The sequence below is a fragment of the Convolutriloba macropyga genome, unplaced genomic scaffold (genome assembly GCF_964194025.1).
Source record: "Convolutriloba macropyga unplaced genomic scaffold, txConMacr16.3 SCAFFOLD_1804, whole genome shotgun sequence".
Classification (NCBI taxonomy): domain Eukaryota; kingdom Metazoa; phylum Xenacoelomorpha; order Acoela; family Convolutidae; genus Convolutriloba; species Convolutriloba macropyga.
In genome coordinates this window covers 19055-30441 of record NW_027451078.1, presented here as the reverse complement: position 1 = coordinate 30441, position 11387 = coordinate 19055, and the positions used below count along the sequence as shown (strand labels likewise).

The following is an 11387-nucleotide window of genomic DNA, read 5'->3' as shown; positions in this document are numbered from 1 at the left end:
TTGGTGAGAACTAGTTAGTCAAATCTGCAGCTCTTACGAATGTGAGTTATTATGCCGTACATTAAATTAGAAGCTCATAATAGAATCAATAAGTCTGCTGTTAATACTCAAGTGCATATGCTCTAAAGAAAAAAAAAACTATTGGAAAAATATGGCCTGTTGGATTGCAATGTTCGGAATTGGGTTAAAATTAGACAGAGTTGGGGTTTTTTGTACAGGATTATTTTGATGGTGAGCTTCTTTTTGGCCAGTTTTTGTTTTCAAAACGATTGGTTGACTGAGGGACTCATATATATGATCATGCTTATATCTTCTAGTTATTATCTAACCACTAATCGGTGCTCTGGGCATTTCCTAACTTTCATTTACTTGGAGCTCTGTTTAAATGGTTCACACTAACTTAGGTTCACTATTTTACTGAGAAACGCTCTGTGCAAAGGAGAGGGTGTGCTAGTCCTCAGTGAACAACGGATTTTTTATTATTCGGGAGAATAATAGTCTAGAAGGGAGGAGTGTGGAATTGATAAATCATGGGTCCTTAACCCCTAGTTAAGAGAGAAACTTGGCGTTTGAAATACTAATTAATTTGCAAAGTTTCGAGGCCGATCTTGAGCATATTTGATAAGTAAACAAAAGAAGCACACATGAAGTCGGTGTGAAATCTTATGTAAACAAAACACAATTAAGTTTGCAAAGTGATCAAGTTGTCAGAAATAGTCGGAATCAAACTCAGAGGTCATTAAACGGAAGAAACTAAGTATGGAAACACCAGGAAAAAAATGGAACGGCTTGGCAAAAGCAATGATAATTTAATAAATAAATTCCCCGAAATCCCAACAATGCATCCTCTAATAGCCATTTTGGTGTGATAAACGCGAGTATTTATTCCCCATAAGTAACTGCAAGTTTGGGGTTACTGCTTAGTGTTTTCAGGAAAGATATAAAGGTTATCTTAACAAGGAAAAATTAGTGCTTAAAAAGGGAAACAAACAAAAGTTATGCTTTGAAGAATTTGTCGGCCAAAGTTATTGTAATTTTCCAACGAAAAACATGTTTGTTAGCCTCCGACGATTACCCACAGCAGGGGGAACACCAATTTAAGACAGAGAGGTAAAATTGTTGTTACAAACTATACTCTGTGAATAAACAAAGCAAATTGTATGTGAAAGAAAAAAAACTTACCAATATTTTGTTTTTCGAATTGTAGAAAAGAAACTTTTAATCGTTAAAAACTGATACTTTTATGGTGTAATTCAGCAAGTGTTCGGCTTTTGTGCACAAAAATCAAATGGGCTTGAATCCATATTAAAATTAAGTAAAATAAAAAGATGGTTGAAGGGACACGCATGAAGAAATGAAAAAGAAAATAAAACGATTTGAAAAAGTGTTAGCTTTTTATTGCAATACTGTTTTGAATCCAAGCCCGGTAACCCCATTTTAGAAGAATTAGTGAGAATATCATTTCAGTAGTGTTTTGTATTTGTAGGAGAAAATTGGAAGAGATCTTGGGAACTAACGCATTTATTGGTTTGAGTTCTTATATTCAAATTTTGTCAGTCAGTTTGAATTCATCAGGGGATTTACGGTTAAATCAAAGTGTCTAGTTAAAATCAGAGCTCGGAAAAAGTAACACTACTATCGGTTTGGTAAATACACATTGTAGGAAATCATTGTTGTCAAGAAAAAGCGGTAACTAAAGTATTAGAGGTTGAAAAGGTCTAAACATTTGCAAAAGAGAATTTTTGGTGGAAAAAACGAGTTATGAAGTGAGTTCAATGTATGAGATGGGACTAATTATTGCCCTGAAGTGTTCTAGAGAATAGATTGATAAGTCCAAAAGAGCACAATGGCTGTTTGAAGGAATTTCTGATAGAGAGAAACTCAAAATTTGCAAAACCAAGCGTCCATATTTTTGCGACCCCCCCCGCAAGTCCTGAAAACCCTACTTCCTCAAGTCTGATCACCATAAAATTTTAACTGATCACTCCCAGGGCAATTCCCTACACGTTGAGAAAAACAACGGGCTTTTTCCGGTACCCGAAACCGCTCTTTTGGCCTTTAAAGTAAACAAAGAAAAAGGCAGAAAGAACTATGTTTTCCCTGATTTTTAAATGATTGACAGATCATTAAAACACAATATTCTCAGAACCACAGGGGAGCAAACGTATTCTTGGGTTAAATCAGGCAAGATTTAGCAACATGAAAACGGATAAAACAGAGTGTATGTACTTGTATAAGAACTGTTGAACATGAATTATAAGTTTTGTTGCATCTTGAACTTATCAAAGCGAGTTGTTCGCAAATTTCCGGTCATTTTAGGCAAACATTTACTTTAGATAAACTACAGCGCATAGACAATATCCTACAACCACTAATACGCTTATACGTTAGGTCAAATTGTTCGAAAAGGAACGACACGTTACGTTTTACTGATAAAAACTGATAAGGTTGAGTACCCTTAAGAACAAGAAAAACCATCAGACGCGAGAGAGCGAGCCTGAGAGAAAGACTGACGAGGCTGAGAAACAGCAGTTCGTCAGTAAAAGCGTGAGAGAGAAAGCTCAAGTGGAGCAGTTGATTCTCAGAGGGAGAAAATTGTAGTTGTTTAGTGAGTTATTTGCGAAAGAACATAGTTTGGCAGTTGCAGTGAGTGAAACTGCAACGTTTTTCAAAATTGTTGATTGCGAAGATTATAAGTTTCTGGCCAGTAACATAGCTACTGGGAGGCAGAACTTATTTCAGTTATCGGTGAAAAGAAGTAGAGTGACGGATTTGTGGATACTTGCGGAGAGATTGATTGAGTTGGTTTGATTTAGTGTGGATCATTAATTAGTTTTGATAGAAAAAATCCTTTTGATTGTTGAACTTACTCAATTAACTGTCTCTGGCTATAACATTATTTGTTGCTGGTATTACATATTTTGATTATTAATTCAATTATCTAGAGGGAAGTTTTCAAGCAGCCGAAAGAGCAACAATTTTTGGGGACAACACAGTACACTCCTTACAACAAGAGGAACTACCAAACAAATCTTTCGGAATTTTGATAGAGTTTTGGGCGCTAGCCAGTCCCCAGCTAGAAGCCTTCTAACGACAAAAATACAAAATTCTACAGTTAAACCTACTCTGTGGTCAACTCTGTCAAGACCAACTCCATTCTAGAACTATTCTAGGCTCAACTCTGTGAACACTAGACCCAGAGTAGAGGCCTACTCTGGAAAACACTCTGCCAAGCGTAAACTCAGAGATCTGGAGGAAATCTGATCCAGCTGTGATCTACTCTGGCGGTTCAGCATGGGAAGGTCATAGGAAAAATTGTTGATTTTATGCGTGGAAGTGCAAATTGTTAAACCAATTATCTATTAACCACTGCAATACATTATAGAGGCAATGAATCAAATCAATTGCCTGGCGGTGAATGATACAATGTTTTTTTTTCACTTTTCAGCTACCAACTGAGCAATGGTTCCAGTGTCAATGGAAGGTTTCGACCACATGCATTGTCCGCATCCATGGCTCGAAGACAGGGGGCCAATCAGTCGAAGCCTCTCTTAATCAACAGAAACAAGACTTGGCCCCAGAAGGCTGTTACCCTGACTCTGTTGCTCATCTATTTAGCACTGGGACTATATACTGCAGCTTTCGTAATGCATAGTTGGCCTCTGAGTACGTATAAAATGCTTACCGCTGTTTAAATGTCTAATTGATGAAAACTGACTCCAAGTGAAGTCAGAATGGGATAAACTGCTGCTCAGGGCTACGGTCTTGACTTATTTCTGAAATTAGATTGAAATCAGAGCACGCTGCGCTCGGTATTAAATTCTTTAAAAATGCAAACCATTTTTTATTTGTTTCTTTGCCTTTTTGTGAATTTTCTATATTTGTTAAAGAACATTTGCGTCTTTACTCATTTGTCAGCTAGTAAACTACAAGTTATCAAAATTCTGACATTTGTTCCGACCTACTTTAGTGCGGGGAGGAACTATAAACTCAAATGGGTTTTTTTTGTTCAGTCAATTTCAGTCAATCGATATATTCATCGAAGAGAATTGAGACTGGTATCATTAGAAAACCGTTCGGGGTACAATATGGAATAAAAAAAGATTTTTTTTCTATTTACGTGTTTTTTAGGGAGTTTTCGAAGTTTGAAGTTTTGTGAATATGTTAAAAAGGTTTATAAAGTTTTTTTGGTTTGTTTTCTAAAGATAAAAGGGTGCTGATGATATTTTTCACTTAATTTTGGAGCTCAAATTGTTGCTGCGTATTTTTAAAAAATCAGCCTTTTTTCATCGAAAAATTCAAGAAATAAGCTTTTTTTAGCGAACTTTGCTTAAAATGCTTGAACTGAGCACATAAAAATTGCCGACACAATTTGCTTCAACTCAAGAGAGGGCTTGTTTACTTCTTTGCTCTCTTTGAAAAGGTTTTTGACTAATATAACTCGATAATTATACAAACAGGATCATTTTTTTAAGACTTTTTTCTTTAAATGCCTTTTTTCTTGTAGTTGTTTGAAAATTTCTGCAAAATAAGAGGTCTGAGTGGCTTGTTTTGCAGAAACACTTGACCATGTATAATGATTTTAGGTCTTAGCTGATTGTTTTAAGGACTTTAAATTTAAATTTTTCAAGAGAGGTAAAAGAAATTTTACATTTTTCAACTTTTTTTTCATTTTGCTATGTTTTTACCTATTCTCATTAATTACAGGTCCCATATCACGTTGCTGGCAAAAACAATGAACATATAAAAAGACTTAAGTGAATTCATTATCGTGTTAGCGGCTTCGACGCGGCCTTTTTTTAAAAAGAATTAAATTGACTTTTTTGTCTGTGTTTTACTTTTCTATGTAAAACTAAGGAAAGGATTAGGAGAAAAACTATGACGGCTTTGACACCGTTTTCTTGTAAAAAAAGATTTTTTTTCTACTGCACCCGTTTTTGATGTAGTTGTATAAAAAACCTAAATATGACAGGACCCAATGTCTTATCTCATGGAGTTATAAATAGTATTACAACTTATTTAGTGATTTCAGTTCATATCCGAAGGGTTTCATTATTTGAAACTGATTAGTTTTAAAAAAGCGTTATTTTCAAGTTAACTGCTTTTGTTGTTTTTGACTATTTTTCACCGGATCTTACTATGGACTGGTTCAACATTTCGTCTAGTGATAAACAGTGCACTGGTTAGTTTTTTCAGTTAAAGTTTTATCTGACGCTATTTAGAATCTTTTATCAAAAATTTATACAAACAGACAACCTTTTTTGTTATGTTTGTTGTTTGATTTGTTTGTTTTTCTTATCTCTTATTCTTCTTAATAGCAAATATCCATGGCCATCAACAGCCGCATTTTCTTTAGTCCTCTGACTGATTTGAATTGGATGCAATTTTTAGAAAATACTTAAATATTTAAAGTTTTCTATCTCTTCCTCATTTGGTAGACAATTCAGTTGAACAAGTGGATGAGCGGGGTCGAGCTTTTATAGGCGAACGCACATTACCGAGCCGTTGATTTTTAATTTTTAAAAAATTTTTGCCTATATTTTGCCAGTTTTGCTAAAAAATTTTAAAAATGTTTTTTAAGTGCTGTTGGTTTGTTTTCTAACAATAAAAAGGTGCTGGTGATATATCTCACCAATTTTTTGAGCTCAAATCGTCGCTACACATTTTAAAAAAATCAGCTTTTTTCATAAAAAATGCGAGAAAAAGTTTTTTTAGCCAACTTTGCTTAAATTTTTAGATAATTAGCAGATAAAATGTGCTGACACAACTTGCTTCAACTCAAGAGCAAGCTAATTTACTTCCTATGTCTCTTTTTTTTGTGTTTGACTATTTGTTGGTATTTAGCTGATGTAACTCGATATTTATACAAAAAGCATCATTTTTCTTTAATATATGAACTATTTTGTCAAAGTATCTATATCCATTTAATTGAGCATCATTGCAAGTTTTTAGTGGACGAATAGTACTAGCAAGGCTAGATTTGGTCTGATTGGGGAACACGAAAATCCAAAAAAAAATCGTATTGTAATTAATGGCCATCTTTTTTCATAAAAAGTTACCGCCTTTTTATGTTCATAGAACAAAACAATTCAAATGAAAACCAACCTATACAGGATCAATTGGCCTCATAGACAATTGCCAAATCAATTGATATATTTAGTCAAAGTTTATTGTCGTTCTTACTTTAAAACTTTTTTGTTTTAAAAACAGTCGTTTACAGATTTTTGCCAATTGTTTTCCCATATCTTGGTCGACTTCTAGCTTATTTTCAGCATAGACAGAAAGCATATTCTGCTTAGTTAAATTATAGACTCTATTGTGGTTTTACGTTTTAAGAAATTGTTTCCTGGTTTTGTAGCTACTAGTTTTGCAAAAAAAATTTTTTGGGACATTCCCCCTTTTTTCAAGTTCCTTTTTTTGTTTTTGTCACATTAACAAATTATTGACAGCTCAATGATTAATTTATTGGTGCTCAAAAACTATGCACAATTAAACATATAATTTTTTTGGGAATAGGTTATGGTTTTAACGGCTTCAACACAGTTTCTAGAGCACGTTAGTAGAACTTTTGTACCTTTTGTCTTTAATTGCCTTTCTTCTTGTAGTTGTATGATTTTTTTTTTTGAAAAAAAAGAGGTCTGAGTTGCTTGCTTTGAAGGAAAACAAGAGCCTGTTTAATGATTTTAGTTCTTAGCTGATGGTTTGTAGGACTCTAAATATAAATTCTGTAAGAAATGTAAATGAATTTTTAATTTTTTCACTCTTTCTTTAGTTCTTTTTTTGTCTATTTGTTCACTACTCTCATTAATTATAGGTCACATATCATGTTGCTGGAAGAAAAACTGAATATATAAAAATTTTCAAGTGAGTTCACTATGGTGTTAACGGCTTTGACAACGCTTTTCTGAAGAAAACATTGTGACATTTTTTGTCTGTGTTTGATGATTTTTCTAAACAAAAGGAAAAGGTTAGGGAAAAGATTATGACGGCTTCGACACCATTTTCTAGCTAGTTTAATTGAATTTTTAATTTTATTTTGCGTCTGCTTTTTAAATTAGTCATATGAAAAAAATTAATAATGACAGGACCCAAAGTCTTATCCTATGGAGTTATAAATCGTATTACAATGTATTTAATGATTACAGTCTATATCTCATAGGTTTCATTAATTTGGAAGCATTTATGTTATAAAAGCGTATTTTTCAAGTTAGCCGCTTTTGTTGTCTTTTGTCTACTTGTTACCGAATCTCGTTAAGGACTGGTTCCACGCTTTTTCTAGTGATGAACAGTGAACTGGTTTTTTTGTTTAGTTTACTTTTTCTCTGACGCTATTTAGACTTTGTTAGTTAGTTTTTCTACAAAGAGATATCCTTTTTTGTTATTAAAATTTGTTGTTTGATTTTTTGTTTTTCTTGTCTCCTATTCTTATTTATGGCAAATATCCTCGAACCCCAAAAGCGGCATTTGTAAGTCCTCTGACTGATTTGAGTTGCACGCAATCTTCGATTCATAGACCAATTTTTAATTTTTTTTCTATCCCTTCTCCATTTGGTAAACAATTAAGCTGAAAATATGGATGAGCGAGGTCGGAACTTTATGTGCGAACGCACATTACCGAGCCTCCTTTTGCTTTATATGAACATTTGAGCAAACAACTTTCTAAGTTTACATTGAAATTTGGGAGCGCCTCCATTCAAGTCAAAGATTAGTGTCACGCTAAAATGTTGCCAGGAAGATAATTTTCAACTGGCAAATAAACCAGCGTCACTTTTCGGTAAAATTTCCTTTCCCACGGCAACTTAATGTCGTTACAGTACGTCATTTCTCTGACGACTCTCTTGTCCTGCATAATTGTTTAACTGTAACACTTGATTGCTATAGCGAATTGTATTTCCATTTAATTTGACACATTAAACGTATTTACTAAAAGTTTTGACTTCATCGATTAAAAACGTTAAAGTTATTATTCGATGAAGTCACAGCTTTTCCAGTTTTTAGAAAAAAGGGTGCATAGGTGACCAAAAAAAAACTTGAAGGCGAAGATTTTAGTGTTGTCTAATTTCAAATCGTTCCTCGCTATTAATCAACATTTCCTTTTTTATAACAATAGGTTATTTGTATCATAAAATGTTAGAAGCGCTCATTTTGGTTTCTTTCAATCACAGAAAATGGTCTTTGCCCTTTCCTTTTTCCAAAGTTGAAATATAATTAATAAATTGTTTGTAGACCCAATACAAACCAATTAGTCATGGAACAACATACATTGTGCATATCCAAAAAATCACAATTAATCAGCACTACAAGGTCGCCATTTAACCTGACTGCTCCTATTTTAGCGCCTCGAAAAAAAGTAGTAAAGTGTTCACAAGTGCCAATAACATTAAACTTTTAAGTGATTTGTTTTGTAACGATTTGCGTTAATGGAGCTGGAGTTTATACAGAAGATAGCTTCCCTTATTGGTTTCCACCTGCGTAATGATCTGAAATTTTATGGCAAAAACGTGCTTATATTTGACTACTTTACTGCTCTGATATTCTTGATTGATTTTAATTCCTCGGTGTCCCGGTTCGCTTTTTCCGTATTATTTCTCCTTTGGCAATTATCCAAAGGCAAGTATCGCAAGTGATTCTCTTTCTGCTTACTGTTTAAGGCTGAAGAAAACTAATACGTAAAACTATTCTCGAGACTTATCCAAGTATTGACAAGACATGCTTATGTTAAATTTTTTACGTCAAATTTAAAAATTGGGATAATCAGTTTCATATTGGACGTTCTGCTGCACACCGCAAAATCTTATTGGGTTAAACTTCGAGCAAAAGTACATAAAATGCATCCGTTCAGAGTTAGAGAAAAAGGGCGTGAGATCAGATATCGTCATGTGGTTGCAGTCAGCGAGGCCGACTGTGAATTCCTACGAGCTAACACGGAGCATCCTCTTATGCGGAAAACTTTCGTTTTCCCAATCGACGTGCCAGAGTATTCAGTTGCGCAAGCATCTGCACCAGACCCGGCCAAATTGGAGAACGCTACTTCGTTTAAGCAACTGCGGAAATATATCCAAAGACTCAAAAAGTTTGAAAACGGAAGAAGAAATTGGGAAAATAAAAAAAGAACAATAGTTGCTAAAAAAAATTGTTGAACAAAACAATTTCTCGAAGAGAAACTGCAAAATCGAAACAAATTGACTTCACATACTCTTATTTTTTGGCTAATTATGTGCTTCAAAAGCGCTTCCGCTATTTGTGAAATGACTGCATACAACTGAAGCCACTCATTTTAATTTTAATCCCAATAGAGCAATTGCAAACCCCTTGAAAAATGATAGTAATTTTCGTGTAATTCGAGATTCAAAGCTTTTCAAATTTTGAAAACAAAAGCAAAATGCTGAAACATAAGGAGAATAGTTTTTTAAAATATATAATTTTGAAGGTTTGAAAAAATTGAAAGTTTATCCAAAATGTAACCCAACAGTGTTTAGCGAACGCAGTTGAAATTTTCAATTCAATGTAGATAACAAAAGTGCAGATCTTTTAATCTGATTCAATTTACGAGAACTATAAAAACGTCTGATACCGATGGTAACAATTTTGTGCATGTGAGTTTACATTTGAATTAGAGGTGCTTCTTTTCATTTAGAGTGATAGTGTCATTTTTTGCATATATAAAAGTACTGTTTTAACAGCACAACCAATTCGCGCGGGAATAATATCTGGTGTGGAATAACAGCAGTGAAAAGTAGTTGAAAACTAATAGAGAGTTGAAAAAGGAATGAATTAATCTTGCTTGAATACTCTGCTTTTACCCTACAAAAGAACTCAAAGAAAAAGAAAAGGAATAGATATAACTTTAAAGGTGAAGATGTAACAGTGAGAAAAGATCACAACCATTTACATTTGTTTATAACCAAAGTCTACTTTAGAAGTATCAAAAAGAAGTTTTGCCTTTTCATGTGATGTCTTATCGAGGATGTTGGCCCTTATAATTGGCTGGCCTAAGAAAATCCTACAAAAAACTTTCTTAAGAGACAGCAAAATTGGAAATTGGTATTTTGTGAAAATTGTTTTAAAGGTTGTGAGTTTTTACAAATGGTAGCAAATTTTGCTTTCTTTCAGGTTCATATCTCTTCAAGTCTAGTTTCGAAGGCACTTACCGTGGCTACGACACAAATCTACAGCCACACATTTGGAGCTACAGCGCTTATGCCATCTTATATGTTTGGAATTTGGTTTGGATTGTCTGGCTCTTCCTGGACGACTTCGGTTTACTCCGAAAGTTTATCTGTTTTGTTCCAACTTTCCTTGGATCTCTGGTTGCAATCGAGTTTTGCTTCGGTTTGCTATTCTTTATCCTATCAATTCAGCTGTCAGACGCTGGACAAATATATGGCAAACTATGGTCAGTAACTATGGCTCTGATTGGTTTTACATCAGCACATTTAGCTGTAGGATTCAGAATTCAGAAATATAAGCCAATTATGTTGCATCAATTCAACGGATCCTATTGGACGCTGAAAATAGCGACACAAAACGGGATAGGAGGACTTGTCGCAATGCTTTTGATGGAAACATTTTACACTTTGCACTACATATTAACTGACACATACCTCGGATTTGCTTCGACTTTCTCAACGACTGTGCTTCTAAGTGCTCTCTCATTGGCCATCGTTTGTTATTTCGTCATTGACATTCTATTGGTTGAAAGTGTGAGCCGAATGGTAATATTACCTTATTTGGCAGTTGCTGCGTCGTTATGCAGCACTGTCCTAACAAAAAGTACGACAAACTCTTGGGAAAATGTGATTTTTCTAGTCGTTTTAGCTTGCGCTTGTACTGTATCAACCGGTGTCAGAATTCTAATTGGAATGTTTCACGAACGCCATGTTCTCTTTGGTCGACAGTGACGTGCTTTGTAGCTGTGTTCGAGTTGTCTAATTTTTTAAAATGTATTCCTTATTTAATATTCTGCAGTAAATATTTTTGGAAACGAACGTGAGGCTAATAAAATTCGATGTTTGTAATAGTAATATAGATTTTAAAAAAAGGTCAGCGAATATAAAAATTTCTTTCATTTCAGAGTAGCTAGATGTCTCCATAAAATGAGGCCGTGATTCAAGTGAGCTTTTCATTGGGTTAACCTGCAATTGACTTTTTTGAAGCCCAATTAGCTAACTTAACGATGCTTTCTAACCGAATTTTCTCCGCTGTTAGTTACCTCAGCCTTCGATCAAATCATCATCGAGCGCATGCGTACGCATCGTGTGCTCAAAATTCATAGATCGGAAAAGTAGATCAACCGCTCCCAGGCGCCTCCAAAATTAGAGTCACGTGGATGATTGAAATGTTAAGTCTGTTGTCGAGCAATTAATGAAATCTATAGTTACCGAGCC

General features: G+C 34.3%; 1 protein-coding gene across 1 annotated transcript; it reads left to right on the top strand.

Annotated features, from left to right (window-relative positions):
- The first annotated feature begins 3454 nt into the window (after window positions 1–3454).
- On the top strand, window positions 3455–11059 carry LOC142356390 (uncharacterized). Its single transcript, XM_075408313.1, has 2 exons — window positions 3455–3666; window positions 10114–11059. Exons 1-2 carry the CDS (start codon window positions 3513–3515, stop codon window positions 10899–10901), a joined length of 942 nt encoding a protein of 313 aa, XP_075264428.1. The 5' UTR covers window positions 3455–3512; the 3' UTR covers window positions 10902–11059.
- Window positions 11060–11387: the final 328 nt, after the last annotated feature.